Source organism: Pongo abelii, chromosome 1, assembly GCF_028885655.2.
Source record: "Pongo abelii isolate AG06213 chromosome 1, NHGRI_mPonAbe1-v2.0_pri, whole genome shotgun sequence".
Classification (NCBI taxonomy): domain Eukaryota; kingdom Metazoa; phylum Chordata; class Mammalia; order Primates; family Hominidae; genus Pongo; species Pongo abelii.
This window is the reverse complement of record NC_071985.2, coordinates 88,435,472-88,456,910: the sequence shown is the minus strand read 5'-3', so window position 1 is coordinate 88,456,910 and position 21,439 is coordinate 88,435,472. Positions and strand designations below refer to the sequence as shown.

Below are 21,439 nucleotides of genomic sequence, written 5' to 3'. Positions count from 1 at the left end.
AACTTCTAACAACAAACAAGTTGAGATCATATTTCTTTAGGCTGCAAAGTAGAGGAATCCATCAGAACAAATCCAATAGGAAGGATTTGGAGAGCTGGAGTTATCCAGGGTTTAGTAAAAAAATTACTTCTGTGCTGACTGCATTGTGGCTTTGCTGTTACCAGGGACTCTGCAAATAAAAGAAAATATGCTTTGTTAAAATATTTGCAGTATCTCTTTAAATGTAGGTTTGGAGCTTCTAAAAATTTATCTTGAATAGCAGTTCAGTTTCATTTGAGGTTACAGTAGCTTTGGAAGGGGAAGTGAACAGGTTTTTTTTGTTGTTTATTTTTCCTTCCTGATGCATTACATTAGGATAAATTTATGTTGTGGCAACCTTAGCATTCTTTGTTCTGTACTTTTTGTACTTTTTAGTTTGGCATCTTTTTTTCTTTTTTGAGACAAAGTCTCGCTCTGTTGCCCAGGCTGGAGTACAATGGCACGCTGTTGGCTCACTGCAACCTCCACCTTCCAGGTTCAAGCGATTCTCCTGCCTCAGCCTCCTGAGTAGCTGGGACTACAGCTATGCGCCACCACGCCCAACTAATTTTTGTATTTTTAGTAGAGGTGGGGTTTCACCAGGTTGGCCAGGCTGTTCTCAAACTCCTGGCCTCAAGTGATCCACCTGCCTCGGCCTCCCAAAGTGCTGGGATTATAGGCATGAGCCACTGCGCCCAGCAGTTTGGCATCTTTATAAGAATAAGAAATAATTATTTTTAAGGATTCTGATTTTTATCTTAATAAATAATGAAATACTTCTCTCTCCTTTCTCTAATTTCCCTTCTCAAAACCTTGTGGGGACTCATTCTAGGGAGACAGTCCTTTTATACCCCAGAGGCTTTCTTGCAAATCAGTTTCCTCGTCTGGTAGTCATTCATACTAGTTTTGTGTGCATTCTTCTGGAGACAGTTCTTTAATATATAAGTACTTATAGTTTTATTTATTGACCTATTTAATAGAAAAGGTAGCATACTGTACATGTCATCCTGCAGCTTGCTTTTCTCACTTATACCTTAGAGATCTGTTCAAATCAGTACATAAAAAGTTTTCTTATTCCTTTTTTTAATTTTTATTTATTTATTTTTTTTTTTAAAGACAGTCTGTTGCTCTGTTGCCTAGGCTGGTGTGCAGTGGCATGATCATAGCTCACTATTGCCTTGAATATCCGGGCTTAAGCAATCCTCCTGCCTTAGGCTCCTGAGTAGCCAGATGTGTGCCACTTGGCTAAATTTTGATTTTTTTTTTTGTTTTTTGTAGAGATGGGGGTCTTGTTGTATTGCACAGGGTGGTCTTGAACTCCTGGCCTCAAATGATCCTCCTGCAGTGGCCTCCCAAAGTGCTGAGATTACAGGCATAAGCCACCGTGCCTGGTCTTTTTCTTATTCTTTTAATAGCTGCATTTTAATAGCTACATAGTAACGTACTTCATAGGGGTGCCATAATTATTGTAAAATTTTGCAGTCCTTTTCATTATAAATATTTCTTCATTGAATAACTTGGTACTTATTTCATTTTGTTCATATACAAATATATGGGAGAAATTTTATTTTATTTTTGTTATACTTTAAGTTCTAGGGTACATGTGCACAACGTGCAGGTTTGCTACATATGTATACATGTGCCATGTTGGTGTGCTGCACCCATTAACTCGTGATTTACATTAGGTATATCTCCTAATGCTATCCCTCCCACCTCCCCCTACCCCACGACAGGCCCTGGTATGTGATGTTCCCCTTCCTGTGTCCAAGTGTTCTCATTGTTCAATTCCCACCTATGAGTGAGAACATGCAGTGTTTGGTTTTTTGTCCTTGCGATAGTTTGCTGAGAATGATGGTTTCCAGCTTCATCCATGTCCCTACAAAGGACATGAACTATCCTTTTTTATGGCTGCATAGTATTCCATGGTGTATATGTGACACATTTTCTTAGTCCAGTCTGTCATTCATGGACATTTGGGTTGGTTCCAAGTCTTTGCTATTGTGCATAGTGCTGCAATAAACATAAGTGTGCATGTGTCTTTATAGCAGCACGATTTATAATCCTTTGGGTATATACCTAGTAATGGGATGGTTGGGTCAAATGGTATTTCTAGTTCTAGATCCTTGAGGAATTGCCACACTGTCTTCCCCAGTGGTTGAACTAGTTTACAGTCCTACTAACAGTGTAAAAGTGTTCCTGTTTCTCTACTTTGTAATGATTGCCTGTTTCCTGACTTTGTAATGATTGCCATTCTAACTGGTGTAAGACGGTATCTCATTGTGGTTTTGATTTGCATTTCTCTGATGGCCAGTGATGATGAGCATTTTTTCATGTGTCTGTTGGCTGCATAAATGTCTTCTTTTGAGAAGTGTCTGTTCATATCCTTTGCCCACTTTTTGATGGGGTTGTTTTTTTCTTGTAAATTTGTTTGAGTTCTTCGTAGATTCTGGATATTAGCCCTTTGTCAGATGAGTAGATTGCAAAAATTTTGTGGGAGAAATTTTTAGAATTGGATTTGCTGGGCCAGAAGGTAGGTACTTGTTCAGTTTTGATAGGTTTTACCAAATGGTCCTCCATTGAGGTAGTTCTAATTGAGAAGTCACAGGGCTTAATGGAGTCCTTGGGTGGGTTTCAGTGTTTCCATAATCAGCATCCTGTATTAGTCAGTTCTCACACTTCTATAAAGAAATACCTGAAACTGAGTGATTTATAAAGAAAAGAGGTTTAATTGTCTCATGGTTCGCAGGCTGTACAGGAAACATGGCTGGGGAAGCCTCAGGAAACTTACAATCATGGCTGTGGGTGAGGGGGAAGCTGGCACATCTTACATGGCTAGAGCAGGAGAAAGAGAGAAAAGAGGGAAGTGCTACACACTTTTAAACAACCAGATCTTATGAGAACTTACTATCATGAGAACAGCAAGGTGGAAATCTGCCTCCATGATCTAATCACCTTTCACCAGGCCCCTTCCCCAACATTGGGGATTACAATTCGGCATGAGATTTGGGTAGAGACACAAATCCAGATCATATCACACGCCTTTACCCCACCTCACCTCATCCCTCATATAGTTGTTAGCAATGTGCAAGTGCATTTGTCTGGGGAGTCCATAAGCTCTTTTGTTGTCTTTTTTTTTTTTAACAGCTTCATTGAGATAAAATGCACATTACATAAGGATCACCCTTTTGAACTGTACAATTTAGTGGTACCATCACTGCTGTCTAATTCCAGAATATTTTTGTCACCTAAAAAGAAAACCCCATAGTCATTAGCCATAGTCTTTCCTCATTCCTCGCTCCCTGCAGCCCCTGGTAGCCATTTAATCTGTTTTCTGTGTGGAGTTGTCCCAGACATTTCATATGAGTGGAATCATACACTACGTGCCTTTTTGTGTATGGCTTCTTTCACTTACCATATGTTTTTCAAGCTTCAGCCATGTTGAAGCATGTATCAGTGTTTATTCTTTTTTATGACTGAATAATATTCTATTATATGGATATAACACATTTTTGATAATCTATTCATCAGTTGGTAGACATTTGAGTTCTCTCCACTTTTTGTCTGTTGTGAGTAATGCCACTTTGAACACTCATGTACATTTTCACAGTCTTTTAAGAACCATTTTTAATATATAAAGAGTATAAATCAGTGAGAAAAATGCAAATTAATTCAACCATCAATGGACAATATATACGAATAGATAATTCACAGAGAAGAGTGGTAAATTTTAAAAATGAAAGTATCAATGGCTGTGTATTCTTGAAGGGGTAGTCCCTCTGAAAGATTACTATTTTATAACTATGTGAAAGAATATTAATTGTTAGCAGGAGAGATCTTGTGGCTGGTTACAGGTAGTTCGAGAATGATATTCAAGAATTTAAAGTGTTATGGTTAGACTTTTCTGTGGCTCTTGCCTCCCTTGAGTATGAGTTCTAAAGGAAAGTGTCTCATGACTTCTTATAACTTCCCAGTGTGTATACACTGCAACTGTGTGTGTGTGCTCACACATGTTAAACCTTGGTTATTATATGGGTGCACATGTTAAACTTTGTATTTGGTTATAATTTTAAATTTCAAAAAGTACAAAAACAAAAAATAGTACAAAGAACACCCAGGTATTCCTTAGCCAGATTCACCTGTTGTTAACATTTTGCCCAATTTGCTTGCTTATTCTTTATCTACCTACCTACCCATCCATCCATCCATTCACTATTCATCCATCCATCCATCCACTATCCATCCATCCATCCATCCACCCACCCATCCACCCACCATCCAACCATCCATCCATCCATCCATCCATCCATATACACACATGATTTTTTTCCTGAACTATTTTAGGGTAAGTTACATACCTCACAGTATTTTACCCCTAATTTTTTCAGTGTGCATTTTCTAAGACTAGGTACATTCTTTTATCAACTTCAATAATTTACATTAATAAAATAGTTCAATCACCTGTCAATATTACAATTCTGTCAGTCGACCAAATATTTGCTGGATTTTCACAAAGTCTTTGTGAAGGGGACATTATTTATTCCCATTTTACTACTGAAGGAATCAACTAGCTAAGTGATTCAACAAATGTCATATTGCTAAGATGGCTAATATTAATAAAGTACTATGTGCCAGGCACTTTTCTAAGTGCATAACTTGTAAATACTCTGTTTAAATCTTATAACAGCTCTTTGAAATGAATCAGGGCCCTGAGGAATACAGAGTAAGGAACAGACAGAGTGCTCACAGGAATGTTAAGTTTTAGGCTCTTTTTCTGCTTCTGTAGTGACTAAATAACATTTCATGCTTTGTGTGTGTGTGTGTGTGTTTTAATTTTAAAACTTAAAATCTGAAAATGGGAGCTGGAATGGGAGCAGGTATTTTCAGTATTGCTTTAGTTGCATGGTATATCAGAGCAGCTGTGAGGTACATTCTTGATGGAAGTAATAATTTTGCCTCCTCTGTGTGTGTGTGTGTGTGTTACATAATTTTCCTGAAAGCCATGTTTGTATGGTACATTATAGCTTACAGAGAACCTTCATGTCTGTTACCCAGTTGATTCTCACTCCAATCATTTGACCACTTATAATTGAGTTAGGATTCAAGCCTAGCTCAATTATAACTGGTCTTCTCCTAATCCAGTGGTGTCATCATTACTCTGTGCTCCATTAATAGAGCCTTTACTTTCAAGGTAGCCCTAATGCAGCTCAGACTTTAAATTACCCAAGTCCTTTGCTTACAACTTTATGGGAAAAGAAAAAAGAAAAAAAAAGAACAAATTATCCAAGTCTCAAAACTTGCTGCTACCTTTTTTCTCCCTTTACAAATGTTTTTTCTTAATTTATAAAAATTAAGATAGTTTTAAGATTTAATTTTTAAAAATTAAGGTAGCAGATAGTTTTAAGTCATGAGGGACAAAGTTTTAGAAAAATTGACCTTATTTGAATAATTTGGTGGTATCAAATGAAACCTGTAGCAAAACTAATCAGATCCATATTTTATTATATAGTAGTCATTATTGTACTATGTCGTTGTGCCAATTAAATTAAGTGTATCTATTTAGCATCAGCCCTAGAATTATTTTGTTTTTGGATTGGATGAGACCTTTAGAGGACTAATGAAGTGGCTTTAAACTTTTTTGTCCACAATCCACAGTAAGAAATGTATTTAACCTCTCTTTCTCTCTTATACACAATCTCATGAAACAACTCTTACTAAATATAATGCACCCTTTTTCTTTTATTCTGTCCTGTGCTTTTCTGTCAAATTGTTTTTGAAGGCTGTGATGATTTACTAAATTGATAAACCTGATATTGGGTTATAATAATGTCAAAAGCACTATTCTGGTCTAACTCTCTCTTTTTACTAATATGTAAATAGACCCTACAAGGTGACGTGATTTATTTTTATTTTTATTGTTTTTTTAGATCTTCCAATTAATTCATTGCAATGCCGGGCCAAGAATTAAGGACTCCTAACTTCCAATTTTGTATTTTCATTTAATGACTTAAATTACTATTACTTTTATTTAGTTATATCAAGTATTTCTTTTCTTTCCTTTTTTTTTTGAGATGGAGTTTCGCTTTTGTTGCCCAGGCTGGAGTGCAATGGTGTGATCTCGCCTCACCGCAACCTCCGCCTCCCAGGTTCAAGCAATTCTCCTGCCTCAGCCTCCCGAGTAGCTGGGATTACAGGCATGCACCACCACTCCCGGCTAATTTTTTTGTATTTTTAGTAGAGATGGGGTTTTTCCATGTTGAGGCTGGTCTCGAACTCCTGACCTCAGGTGATCCACCCGCCTCGGCCTCCCAAAGTGCTGGGATTACAGGCGTGAGCCACTGCGCCCGGCCTCCATCAAGTATTTCTGAAGACACGTGAAGCAGTAGAGTCATTAACTGAAATAACAGGAAACCATTTTGAGCCTCCTTTGAAGATCCCTGTGTACAGGACTTGGGTCCCTCTATTCTTCAAGAGGCTGTGGCCATGGTGTGGCTTTCCTAAGAGCATCTGGTGCATAATTCTGCTTTTACCTCTCTTTTGGTTGTTCTTTATCTTCATTCAGAAGATGAGATTGGTAGGGTATCCCCATCCTATAACCTAGCAGGGACTTTGTCTATTATCTGTTCTCATTCTGGAAATTATACTACATATCAGAAGGCATTCTTCATTTTAAAAAATAGAAGGAAATAGTTTGCAGGATGAAGATTATTTCCTTGATAATCTGCCAAATAAATGGTTCAGGTTGCCAGTATGAAGCTTCTTTAATTTTTGGCAAATGGGAACTGGTTATATGCATACATACACACAAAACTTAATAGAAAGAGTAATATAAAATTTTGACTGTCATGAGATTGAGAAGAGTAGAGATAGTGAAAGTCTAAATTTTCTCTTTTTTTCTGCTTTAAACAATTTAATGAGAAAAAAGAAGTGTACGTAAGATTCTTAACAAAAATCAAATTAAGTTTTTTAATGTATTTGAATATTTAAAGTAGGATTGCCACAAATTAAATTTGCCAATGATTTTAACTATATGTGTTTTTTAAGAATGTATCTATAAATATGTTTACTGCAATACATATGCAATAATGTATGTTACGTAATTTTTATTTAATTGAAAGATTGTATTTTTATTTTTGGTCAGTTACAGTGAAGAGGTTAATCAGTAATGGCTTCTACTTTATCAGTTTAGAGGGCAAGATTCAGCCAAATGAGAATAAGAACTGTTAGAAAGATGTGCAGCAAGTCAGTGATTACCGTGTGATTCATCCATAGCTTATCAATACTTGATCTGACTTGAGTTTACATAAGATATTCGAATGTATTTCTTAGCATAAAAATCCCATTTTAATTTTTTTTTTTTTTTTTTTTTTTTGAGATAGGCTCTTACTCTGTCACCCAGGCTGGAGCACAGTGATGCAATCATGGCTCACTGCAGCCTCAGCCTCCTGGGCTCAAGTGTTCCTCCTGCCTCAGCCTCTAGGGTAGCTAGGACTACAATTGTGCACCACGATGCCCAGCTAATTTTTTATTTTTAGCAGAGACGAGGTCTTCCTGTGTTTCCCAGGCTGTTTTCAAACTCCTGGCCTCAAGCGTTCCTCCTGCCTCGACCTACCAAAGTGTTGGGATTACAGGTGTGAGCCACCATTACTGGCTCCTATCTAATATTATATCTAATTTAATTTATGGTCATTGAGCTCATTTCTTAGCGACATCACAGAAACAAGGCTTTAGTCAATTTTGTTAATAAAAAGAGACTATAATAACTTACAGTGTTTATCAGTCAATAAGGTTTTTAGTTTTAAAAACCTTATTGATTGATAATTAAATTGATAATTAAATTCAAACAAGCTGGGCCAGCACTTTGAGAGGCTGAAGCAGGAGGATTGCCTGAGCCCAGGAGTTCAAGACCAGCCTGGGCAACAGAGAGAGATCCTATCTCTACAAAAAAATAAACTAGCCAGGCACGGTAGCATGCACCTGTAGTCCCAGCTACTGGGGAGCCTGAGGCTGGAGGATCTGTTGAACCTGTGAGGTTGAGGCTGCAGTAAGCTGTAATTGTGCCACTGCACTCCAGCCTGGGTGACAGAGTGAGATTCTGTCTCAAAAAATTAAATTAAATTAAACTAAAAACAAAATGTGGACGTACTTGAAACTTTGACTCTTACATTGATTCAGCCTTCAAAGGAACTTGTCCATTTGTGAAAGTTTTCCTTTTATATAAGTCTTTCTTACAGTCAAATAAGTTTTACTAAGTGAAATACTACATTTTATACTGCAGTGGCACTCAAAGGAAACTATTTTGCAGCTGTAGAGTTTTTTCTTTTGTCCTTTTTACTTCTTCCAAGGCAAGATGCCTGGTGGGAGAGTTGTCTGGAGGCAGGATGATCAGAAGCAGGACCTGGCCAGCTGTTCGCTTATTTCAGTCTGTATTAAATCATCTGATATGCCCATAAGAGAGATGTGTCAATTGGTTAATGGGCCAGAGTATTGATTTTATGTTTTCAGATTGCTAACAGAGAGATTAGGCTTCCAGATACAAGCAGTTCCACAAGTCTCTGTTTTCAGACAGGCACATAATTAAAGTAACCACACAGTTCTCTGAGGTTAGAGTTCCATGCTGTGATGCAAGCCTCTCTATTTGGTATTTAAAAGCAGTTTGAAGCTGTTGTGTAAGTATCACCGGACTTTGAGTCAACTGACCTAAGTTCTAGCCTTGGCCCTTCTACTGTCTTAACAGTGGATTAAATGATGAGGCTTATTTTAAAGAATCTTGAAAACTATAGTGATTTCAACAAGAGGAGATTAATTGAATATATTATGAAACATCAAGATAATTGAAAATCTGTGCTGCCATTATTGCATGTCAAAGGTCATTATGATACACTGTATGTGCAAGAGCAGTTTGCCAAACAGAATTACATAGTGTAATCCTTTTTTTCTTATATAGGAAAATACCTACTTTCCCCCGCTTAAAAAAATACCAAACACCGCAATGTGTGTATGTTTAGCCTAAAAATCATATGTTTTTTTGCCTAGGAAGTATTGAATAATTTAAATATTTTATATTCAGACAGCTGAAGATGGCTTGCTGAGATAAAACATTGGAGCCCTGTGTTTGGTGATAGCTGTGGGTTTCATTTATTTTTACTGTCTTTACCCTCTGTATTTATTGATAGTATTGAATATTTATTTTTAGAACTATTATAATGTATCTTTTTCTATGGGAAGAAATGAATATTTGACCACAGATGGTTTTCATTTTTTTAGTATGGGGCACGTGGATTGACAGCCTTTGAAACTTGAATGCTGTGTAATATGCAGGTGCTTTTATTGTTTATAGAAATGCCTAATCCTTGTTTGAAATTTATTAAATGGTATGCCATCTGTAAGCCCCTCTAAATTCCACAGATTAATTAGCCTTTAAAGTAAGGTTGCCTTTTGTCTAACTTTTAGTATAAACTCTTCCATCTGGGAACTTTCACTTTTATGTCCCTGTTCAGTGTTCTGTGTACTTCAGCACTCTAGTATTAATTATGGACACTGGCATTCTAAGTAACGATGAAGATCACTAAAAATAAAAGTAGACTGAACAAAGTGGCATTGTCCAGAGAATAGTTTGCATTTGGTGAATAATCAATCCATCATGGCTTTGCCATTGCTCTTTGTATGTGTGTGTGTGTGTGAGTGTGTGTGCGTGTGTGTGTTTAGCATTACTTAAGAGTGAGATAGTTTTTCTTCAGGGAAATTTTTACAGATGATGGTTTCACAAAAATCAGCCTTTTTGTAGTTTAAATAAAAAAACACCCTTTTTGACATTTCATGTAACATTTCTTTTCCTTGTGGGTTCTGATTTAAAGGTTGTTGAAAATATTTGGTGTTGGGAGATCACTTGGTTGGCTTTGGCATACTTCTCTTTCTAGGAAATGTATTATCAGGGTGGGAATTGTGTTGTTGTTTTAAAAGAAATAGATTACAGGCCGGGTGCGGTGGCTCACGCCTGTAATCCCAGCACTTTGGGAGGCCGAGGTGGGCGGATCAGGAGGTCAGGAGATTGAGACCATCCTGGCTAACACGGTGAAACCCCGTCTCTACCAAAAATACACGAACAAAATTAGCCAGGCGTGGTGGCGGGCACCTGTAGTCTCAGCTACTCGGGAGGCTGAGGCAGGAGAATGGCGTGAACCCGGGAGGCGGAGCTTGCAGCGGGCTGAGATCGCCCCACTGCACTCCAGCCTGGGCGACAGAGGGAGACTCCATCTCAAAAAAAAAAAAAAAAAAGGAAATAGATTACATTCTTTAACTTTATTTACTGGTCTCAGTAAGAGTTATTGAACACTCTAGAGTGTTTACTTTTTAAAGTCCATTGCAAAATATACAGAAATTAGTAATAGGTTGGCGCTTTTTATGGACTTAATTTTGCCACCTCTCTCACTTCCTCAAAGAAATTAGACTAATGTATAACAATAGGCTTCATAACTTAATTTAGAAGACATAACAAAAATAATTTTGCTCAGTAAGTTTCTGTTGTAGTAGATATTGTTGGTATTAAACAAAAAAGTAGGATCAGATGTGGTTTGGCTTTCAAGGTATAAAATCTAGGTGGGGAAAGAGAGAGAGAGTTAACATTCTTGAAACAATTGAGAGCATTAGAGTGTTCCAGTGTATCCTCCAAATTCTAAGGGTATAAGATGTTCAGAGAAAATAAAAAATCAGGGTGGATTAGAATAATTGAGTTTGAATGGACCTTGGAATTAGGTTAGTGGAGGAGATAGCATTCCAAATGGAAATAAACAATGTGAATAAGGAAACATGTTAGACATGTATGGAGATTATGAAGTAGCCTTAAATGGTAAGATTGGAGGAGTGTGGCTTGAATAGCTGTAGATTTAGGGCAGAAGGTCTGGTTAGGCCGTGGGAGGTCACAATATGGAAGACCTTAAAAGAAAAGATGGGTAGCAGGGATACATGACTAGCTTGTTTTTGCAACTGAGTAGTAAGATAAAAATATTTTCTTGGGAGAAGTTATCTTAGAAATGGTAGACAGGATGAGATGGAACACAATTGAAATAGGAGTCTGTTGCAGTAGTATGGGGATGAGTTAATGAGTGCCTGTATTAGGAGAGTGGAAGAGGGAATAGAGAGAAAGGAATAACTGAGACACATTTTCACTGGAATAAATTTGGTCATTAGTATATGCTTTTAACATATTCAATGAGTGAATGAGGGATTGAGAAGGACTGAATATAGTGAATAAAGTAAAATAATAGTTACTATTGATAGAAAATGGATAGATTTTTAAACAATCTAGTTAGAGGGAGATAGTTCAGTTTGCACATAATGAATTTGAAGTGGTAATAACTGTAAGAAGTGGCCTTATAATTAATTGAATATATGGTTCTGGGGCATAGCCATTTAAGGGCCAGAGATATAGATTTAAGATGTATGTATATATGCATATATATTTAAAGATACTTTCTGAGGGAGTTTCTAAGGGGAAAATTAGGAGATTAATAAACGAGCCTTAGAAAACATCAGAAGAAATTATTTAACATTTGAGTTTTAGAAGGCCTTATTTAATCATTTGATTTTAACTTATTTAGTTTGAGCAGTGTGTTTTCAAACCTCTGTTGAAACAACTAGTAACCTATGCTTTGAAAAAATAGTTGGTTAAAATAATTGTAAAAATTAGTATATTCTGATCCATTTTGATCTGATTTTAAAACCAGGATATTCTGATTCATTATAACTTTTTCTAGATTGCTGTGCTAAGGAGACAGCAACGTATGATAAAAAATCGAGAATCTGCTTGTCAGTCTCGCAAGAAGAAGAAAGAATATATGCTAGGGTTAGAGGCAAGATTAAAGGCTGCCCTTTCAGAGAACGAGCAACTGAAGAAAGAAAATGGAACACTGAAGCGGCAGCTCGATGAAGTTGTGTCAGAGGTAAGTGTTAGTAATAGGGCTGAGTCGAGATGGGCTAAAGTATCCTCTGGATAAATAAATAGAGAAACTTTTACATTTTAAATTAAATTATGTAAAACAATAGTGCTAGGAAAAGGAGCGTATAATAAGTCCTAAAACATTTGCAGTAAGGATAAAGCCTTTGAAGGGGACCCTTTGAATTGTACTCCCCAATCTACATAGAAAAGTTGTCTCCTTTTCCTAGGTTTCTCCTCATTCATTGCCTTAGCACCCTCTTTTCTGACTAAATGAATCGCACTGAGGCTTCTAAAGTGCCCTGCCATATTTTCCCTTTTAAAAAAGAAAACAATATAAAATAAAAGTGTTTTTATTTTTTCTCAGTCCACGTAACAACTAATGTGATTTTTGCATTCTGTTACTATGCTGACTCCAGGAGGGTTTAATCTCCTCAGTTCTATTCGGGAAATTTGCCATTTTCAGAATTTCTCACTGCAGTGCTGAACCATATAGATGCCTACTGAATGGGGCTTCTTACACTCTTTTTCTCTTGGCCCTGAGTACATGGGAATACTCCTATATTTTACTGAAAACAATGATTTAAAAGGTGAGGGAGGCAAACTATAGAAGTGACTCAAAATTCTTTGGGGATCCGTAAAAATATAAAAAATGTTGAATTCTGGCCGGGCGTGGTGGCTCACGCCTGTAATTCCAGCACTTTGGGACGCTGAGGCGGGCGGATCACAACGTCAGGAGATCAAGACCATCCTGGCCAACATAGTGAAACCCCATCTCTACTAAAAATACAAAAGTTAGCTGGGTGTAGCACACACCTGTAATCCCAACTACTTGGGAGGCTGAGGCAGCAGAATCGCTTGAATCTGGGAGGCGGAGATTGCGGTGAGCTGAGATGGCGCCACTGCACTCCAGCTTGGCGACAAAGTGACACTCCATCTCAAAAAAATATATATACATATATATATATTGAATTCTTTCCTCTTGGGTGAAGAGGCAACTGCAATGGAGTGGCTGCTGTGTTTTTTTCTCTTCTGCTTTTCTCCTTTTCTCTCCCTGCTAGAAAAGGGAACTTGGAAGTCTCTGCTCTAGTCTTGAAAAGTGTTATTTCCTCACCTTTGATTTTTTTTTTTTTTTAAATTAGACAAGGTATTTATAAGACAAGGTATTTACGTAACTGGTAAAGAGGAAAATTCTAATCTTAAGCGTTGCTTTTTCTGAAATTGATGTTAGTTTAATTGTATTTAATGTGGTCATTTCCTTTAGAACCAGAGGCTTAAAGTCCCTAGTCCAAAGCGAAGAGTTGTCTGTGTGATGATAGTATTGGCATTTATAATACTGAACTATGGACCTATGAGGTAAGTGAATAGATATTTATTTTGGATACTAATGCTAAAAACTTAAATCCTCATGATTCTTTAGCTTTCATCATAAACTAGAGAAAAAATGTTTTGTTTTTCAAGATGTATAAAGAGTAATGAGACAGGAGCCATGCCTTCAAAGATCTCATGATCCAGCTGGGAGGAGAGACAAGTAGAAGGATGACTATGGTATAATGTGATGAACGTAATAATAACAGTGTGAATGAGTCCTAACATAATATAGAGTACGAGTTCGTTGAGGTGAAGGTTCTTGTCGTATTGATAGGTACTCAGTACATTTTTTGTTGATTGACTGAGTTATAAGGGAGATACCTACGAAGGAAGCTGAACATTGAACTGTGATATCAGTTTGCCATGTGCAAAGTATGAGAAAGGCATGCCAGGCAAAGGGAACAGCATGTTTAAAGGCACAGTTATGAAATGGCATGACATGTTCATAAAAAAGTGAAAAGTTCAGTGTATCTTGTGTATGTGGGGAGTGTGCCTGAGGCTAGATATATGGTTAGAAGTATAGGTGCTGCTGTGTACAATGAGGCATCCCTAGATTTTAGGTGGAGGGTAACATAATCAGCTTTGCTTATTAGGAAGAGGACTTTGAGGGTTGTATTGAGTATAGACTGCAGTGAGGTGAAACTGTTGGCAGAGAAAGCATTAGAAGACTATTGAGGTGTTTCAGGTAATAAATGAGAGTCTGAACTTACACTATGGTTATAAAAAGGATGGGCAATCTTAGGGTACCTCTCTGATGTAGATTTTGTGAGATTTGTTAATTGGTATAATGTGGGACATGAGGAAGAAAAGAGGGAAGTTAAGGATAATTCAAAAATTTCTATCTTGAGGGACCGAGTGGTGGTGCTGTCATCGGAGGAAGCAAACATAGACAGACGGATAGTTTTATGAAGAAAGACAATAGTTTTTAAGTATAGGAAGTTTGTGGCACTGACTAGATATTGAGAATTAACATTATAGATAGGTAGGTAGACTGACAGACAGATAATGTTAGTGGAGTAGATGAGATTATCCAAGGAGAACAAGTAGAGGAAGGAAAGTAAGAAGAATCTGGGGGACACCAGTATGAATAGTAGATAGCCTTGGGAAAAGAAACTCACAGCGTATTAGGGACAGAACTGAAAGAAAGTAGCTTTTTGAAGCCAAAGTAAAAAGAGCTTCAAGCAGGTCTTGGGCAGTGGTATCACATGCTGCTGAGAGCTTGGGAGATGCAGAAAGCTGAATTTGGCAATTATCAGGTCAGTTGTAATCTTGGAAAGCAGATTTAGTAGGGGTAGGCGTGAAGTCTGTATTAAAATTGGTTGAGAAATTGAAAGGAGTTAAAATTGAATAATCTCTTTTTTAAAAAAAAAACATTTTTTATGAAGATTTTCAAACATAGGAAATTTGAGAAAATAATATAATCAACCCCCTGCTCTCATGAAATTTATAATCTAATATAGGTGACATATACTAATCAAAATGATCACACAAATAAATGCAAAATTGTAACAATGTTAGGTGCCATGAAGGAAAGGTACATGATATCATGAGGTCACATAATAGGGTCACTTGACCTAGTTAGGGAAGTAAAGCAAGGTTTCTCTGAGAAAGAGGTGATTGTGTTAAGATCTAAAAGAAGATTAGGAATTATTTAGGTAAGATACAGGAAGAACATTTCATATAGAATATATAAACATCTATTCCCACATTTGTGTTGTGTCTTTGTGTTTATAAGTATTTAGTTTAAAAATTTTGGTTTTACATGAAACAATTATATACAAATTGTGCTTTCTTTAAAATATGTGAATACATTATTCTCTTTTAATACTATAGTTTTTTGTAGTGTAAATGTGCCATAATTTAGCAATTCTCAAACTTTAGGTCTTGGGAACCCCTTTGTACCCTTAAAAGTTACCAAGGATCCCAAATAATTTTTGATTTTTTGGTTTATATATACTGATATTTATTATATGAGAAATTAAAACTTCAAAAATAAAATTAAAAAATTTTTAATTCATTTAAAAATAATAAACCATAAACCATTACTTTACATGTTAACATAAATAACATGTTAATGAAGAATAATTATATCTCCCAAACCTCCAAAAATTTAGTGAGATACAGAAGAGTGGTACTACTTTATAGTTTTGTAAAAATATTTTTTTTGGGGGGGAGCTCAAATACATCAGTTTTCGTTTTTCTCTATATACACATTTATTTGCTACTAAAAATTGAAATAGCATATTGAAATTTCCTTTTGTTGCAATCCAAAATTTTGAAAACCAGAAAACCAAATTAATTATTATTATGCTGTGGCCAGACTACTCAGTATTTTCTTTACATTCTTTCCCCCAAGTTACTTTCCTTCAAATTCTTTTTTTTTTTTTTTAAGTTGCATTTTCTTTTTTTTTTTTTTCTTTTATTGTAATTATTATTATTATTATTATTATTATACTTTAGGTTTTATGGTACATGTGCCCAATGTGCAGGTAAGTTACATATGTATACATGTGCCATGCTGGTGCACTGCACCCACCAACTCGTCATCTAGCATTAGGTATATCTCCCAATGTTATCCCTCCCCCCTCCCCCCAACCCACAACAGTCCCTGAAGTGTGATGTTCCCCTTCCTGTGTCCATGTGTTCTCATTGTTCAATTCCCACCTATGAGTGAGAATATGCGGTGTTTGGTTTTTTGTTCTTGCGATAGTTTACTGAGAATGATGATTTCCAATTTCATCCATGTCCCTACAAAGGACATGAACTCATCATTTCTTATGGCTGCATAGTATTCCATGGTGTAGATGTGCCACATTTTCTTAATCCAGTCTATCATTGTTGGACATTTGGGTTGGTTCCAAGTCTTTGCTATTGTGAATAATGCGGCAATAAACATACGTGTGCATGTGTCTTTATAGCAGCATGATTTATAGTCCTTTGGGTATATACCCAGTAACGGGATGGCTGGGTCGAATGGAATTTCTAGTTCTAGATCCCTGAGGAATCGCCACACTGACTTCCACAAGGGTTGAACTAGTTTACAGTCCCACCAACAGTGTAAAAGTGTTCCTATTTCTCCACATCCTCTCCAGCACCTGTTGTTTCCTGACTTTTTAATGATCGCCATTCTAACTGGTGTGAGATGGTATCTCATTGTGGTTTTGATTTGCATTTCTCTGATGGCCAGTGATGGTGAGCATTTTTTCATGTGTCTTTTGGCTGCATAAATGTCTTCTTTTGAGAAGTGTCTGTTCATGTCCTTCGCCCACTTTTTGATGGGGTTGTTTGTTTTTTTCTTGTAAATTTGTTGGAGTTCATTGTAGATTCTGGATATTAGCCCTTTGTCAGATGAGTAGGTTGCGAAAATTTTCTCCCATTTTGTAGGTTGCCTATTCACTCTGATGGTAGTTTCCTTTGCTGTGCAGAAGCATTCTTAATGTTGGGTTTTATCTCACTGACTTCAGGCTTCTAAAACACATGGGGATACTTGAGACCTATTGTTGCTTCTTTAGATCAAATCAATAGTTTCATAAAAATCTTTGATGTCCGACTTAACAGAATCTGGCAGGATTATCTGTTTTTTCATGTAATCTGTTATGATATATTGTTTGGGTTGAAATAAATGAAGAAAATTTAGACTCACATAGGTATGCAGTTGGAAAAGGGAGAACTTTGCTGACTTTGAAAGACTTTTAGGATCCCCAGAGTTCCTTGGACTGCTTAAAACCCCAGTGCACACTTGCCCAACTGCTGCTGTAATTTATTTAACCATCTTTTGATAGGCAGCTAGGGTATTTCCAGTTATTTGTTGATATGTGTACATAAAATGTATTTCCATATATTTATGTGTCTGTATGTGTATGATAGAATCTAGACTAGAGCTAGAGGTTACGATTATCTGAAATTGTGATAGATTTTGCCAAATTGCCTTCCAAAAAGACTGTATCCGTTTACATTCCCACTAGCAGGAGACAGGAGTATCCATTTTCTCACGTTTCCTAACACTGGATATTGTATTTTTAAAATTCTTGCCTATCTTGTGAATCAAAAATGTTATTGTTAGCCTGTCACATTGGCCTGTGTGCTCTTCCTCAAACGCTCTAAGCCTGCTAGCACTTCATGGTCTTCACTTTCATTCCCACTGCCGGCAATGCCCTTCCCTCAGAGATTCTTTCTGTCAGGTGTTAAGCTCAAATACCATGTACCCCTGAGCTTCAAATAAAAGTTTTAAAAAAGTGATTAAAAAACATCAATTTTTTTTGGTCAAAATTAAAAAAAAAAAAAAAAGCTCAAATGCCACCCCAGTGAAGCTTTCCTGGACTACCTTTTCTAAATGTCCATCCCAGCTCCTGCCATTGCATTCCGTATTGTCTTTCTTTCTTCATTTTTCTACATAGCACCTCTCCCCTTCAAGTGTGCTATGTAACTTATTTATTTTATTTTCTTTCTTTCTTTCCCTGCAGGTATTTTTATCTCTTTTGTTTTCCAGTGCTTAGAACAGTGGCTGGCACATAGTAGTTACTCAGTAAATACTTGTAGTATGAATGAATGAATGTCTCCCTCACCCAATTAGTAGGAATTATATATGTTCATAAACTATTTCTCAAAAAACTGTGTGTTTAGTTCCTCATTTCTTATCTGAGGCTATACGTGGTACTTACTTATTTAGTCAGACATACAGCAAATATTTATAGAGCACTTGATGTTTGCCAGGTACTGAGCAAGGAATCAAGGATGCAAATATGAATAAAAGTACAGTCTAGTAAGAGAATCAGATATGTAAACAACTGTTGTATGAGAAACAATTGTATGGATGTCATATAAACATATAGGCATTAAAGAAATGAAAAACTTCTTGTTTACACACTTCTGACACCAAATATGTGGATTTTCCACACTGAGCAATTCTCCAATTCTCTGGACACCAACTGGATGTCCTACAATTTAACTCAATTCTTTTTTAAATTTTAATTGTAAAATATTTTTTATTGAGACAGGGTCTTGCTCTGTTGCCCAGGCTGGAGTGCAGTGGTGTGATCGTAGTTCACTGCAGCCTCCATCTTCCAGGCTTAAGCAATCCCCCGATCCTCAGCCTCCTAAGTAGCTGGGACTACAGGTGCATGTCACCACACCTGGCAAAGTTGCTCAGGCTGGTCTTGAACTCCTAAGTTCAAATGATTCTCCTTCCTTGGCCTTCCGAAGTGCTGGGATTACAGGTGTGAGCCATTATGTCTGGCTAATTTAAGTCATTTCTGACACTAACTACCTGGAGCTAGCACAGGCTCCCACAGGCTAAGGGCTGAGTACCCAAAGACTGCCCATGACTTCAATCACCAGTTGCAAGTCCCAGGTTGTGACCTGTAACTTCTGACTAAGTGGCTGTAAGTTGAGGGTTCCCACAATTCCCTCTTGAGGTTGATAATTTTCTAGAATGGCTCACAGAACTCAGGAAAACACTCTATTTACTATTACTGGTTTATTATAAAGGATATGTGGGGCAAGCTAAATGGGAGAGATGCATAGGGTAAGGTATAGGGGAGGAGTGCAGAGCTTTCATGCCCTCTCCAGGTGCACCACCCTCCTAGTACCTCGTGTTTGCTAACCTGGAAGCTCTCCAAATCCCATTGTTAGGGGTTTTTATGGAGCTTCATTAGGTAGGCGTGATGGATTAAACCATTGGCCATTGGTGATTACACTTAAACTCCAGCCCCCTCTCCCCTACTTGGAGGTTGAGGGATGGGACTGAAAATCCCAACCCACTAATTATGTGATTGGTTTCTCTGGCAATCAGCCTCCATCATCTAAGAGTCACCTCCTTAGCATAAACTCAGGTCCAGCTGGAAGGGGCTTATTATGGATAACAAAAGATGCTCTTCTTACCCCCTATCACTCAGGAAATTCCAAGGGTTTTAGGAGCTCTGTAACAGGAACCAGAATAAAAACCAAATATATTATTTCTTATTATATCGCAAATTCACAGGCATATTCTTGAGGGAACATAGAAGTAACCAGTAACGCTGCTAGTGGCAATCATGGGAGGCTTTTTGCAGTAGTACTCGATGAAGGAATAAAGAGGATTAGATTATGCTACAGGAAGTGACAGTGGGGTTGGGGGGGACATCTCATTGTGGAAGCCCTCATGAATCAACAGAAATTTAGGAAAGAAAAGACTGGAACAAAAAAAATGTTTTGAGTGCCCCCGCCCACCAGACAAAAATTTTTTTTAAATGAATTAATGATCTTCACAGCTGCTGAAGTAAAGGTGGGGATGGATCTCATTTCCATGGTAGATTGACTGATTATGAAAGGAAGAGATGATGGTCCCTATTTTATCAAGAAGTGGTTTGTGTTCAAAAAGGAGTTAGTAGAAAGAGAGGATTAAAAATCGGAGAAAGTTTAAATATTTGAAAATCTTGAGGATCAATCAGTTAAGATCTGTATCTTTCTCTGTGTGATGCTTTAGGAACAGCCAGCCAAGAAGTAGTGGGAATATTAGGAACTATTCAAGTTAAAAAAACATGTTAAAAGGCTTAAATTGAAGAAAAGCATCAAGGAGAAAAGCTGGAAGGAATGAGGAAGTGTAGAAAAGTATCTTAACAAGTCAGAATATCTTTAGACACCAACAAGGAGATAAGGAGGAAACTGGCTGTGAAATTCATAAAAACCAAGAACTATTTCTTGTAGACAAAATTTGGCATGAACAGTGAAATATTAAAGCCCAGGGAACAACAGTGATTTGAAAGACTGAAACTTGTCCCTGAATCAGATGTTGGGAATTGAGATGTTTCATCATTTGTGTTATTCAAAAGAATTTTTTGATTGGCCTCATTGTTTTTTTTTTTTTTTTTTTTTGTGATGGAGTCTCTGTTCCCCAGGCTGAAGTGCAGTGGCACAATCTCGGCTCACTGCAACCTCTGCCTCCCGGGTTCAAGCGATTCTCCTGCCTCAGCCTCCCGAGAGTAGCTGGGATTACAGGCACCTGCCACTATGCCTAGCTAATTTTTTGTATTTTTAGTAGAGACAGGGTTTCACCATGTTGGTCAGGCTGGTCTCGAACTCCTGACCTTGTGATCTGCCCACCTCAGCCTCCCAAAATGCTGGGATTACAGGTGTGAGCCACTGCGCCCCGCCTGTTTTCAGTCTTTTTACTGCAAGACTATGATCTTCTCTGGTCCGGGAGTCTGCCAGAGGAGCAGGAACTTCCCAGTTGAACCTTATTAGTAACCACCTGGAAGATATTTATTGAACAAGTGTCACATCTATAGTCTTGTGTATCTAGAAACCTTAAGCATGCATTATTATGTTTTAATTGGAAAATGCATAGGCTTTAAAAAAAAAGATTGTGAGCTCTATCTGAACTTTTCTTAAGTACCACAAAATTAAGTTTGTCAGACAAATAGACATTTGAATCAGAGATTTCCAAAGTATTTTAAATTTAGGAACCTAAACTCTTTTAGAACAGATCACATTACCGAGTAAAGTGATTAATGTGGTTTCAGATGTTCAGCGTAGAACTGAATGTTTGTGCCTTGTTGGTATGGGCCAAATGAAAAAAAATATAAAACACACAAGTTTGCCAAATATTGGTATGCCTTAAACATTTCCTGAAGGCATTTGGTGATGAAATATAAATATATCTAATATATAAAGTAAGAGAGTTTTGTCAAAGGTAATGTGCAGCAAAGCTGACTAGTTTGAAGAGGTTTGGGTTACTGAATAGACGTCACACAGGAAAAAAAAATAAACTAAATGGACTTAGGAGGGTTAATTTTTCTGACCTTATTGATATTTTGTGGATAGTAAAGAAGGCATCTAGCTATTTTTGGCATAGGATTCAAGGAGCTGGCCCACTCTGGGTGGTCTATAAAAATAGTAACTCTAGGCAGCAGGGACTGGCTAAACAGGACAAATGTGAATTGGTTAAAAAGAAAATCCTCTTCTTATTACTCATTGGGGTTAATTCTATGATTATTAGATATATTTTATTGTTGAGAACCTGAAATTTAACCCAGGTTTGTTTTTTTTTTTTTAAATTATCACTACAGACTCTGCCTTTTCTACTATGCTGTAAAGTGTTATTTTATTTTTTCTACCTTAAGGTTAAGGAACCTTAATCTT

At 37.1% G+C, this 21,439-nt stretch overlaps 1 protein-coding gene across 2 annotated transcripts in view; it reads left to right on the top strand.

Moving 5' to 3' along the window:
• Positions 1–21,439, top strand: part of ATF6 (activating transcription factor 6) — a 212,776-nt gene that overhangs the window by 41,128 nt on the left and 150,209 nt on the right. For both annotated transcript variants that reach the window (XM_054526488.2, XM_024251202.3), the window contains exons 8-9: positions 11,772–11,957; positions 13,215–13,306. In XM_054526488.2, coding sequence (XP_054382463.1) covers positions 11,772–11,957; positions 13,215–13,306 — 278 coding nt within the window. The remainder of the gene's footprint in view (positions 1–11,771; positions 11,958–13,214; positions 13,307–21,439) is intronic.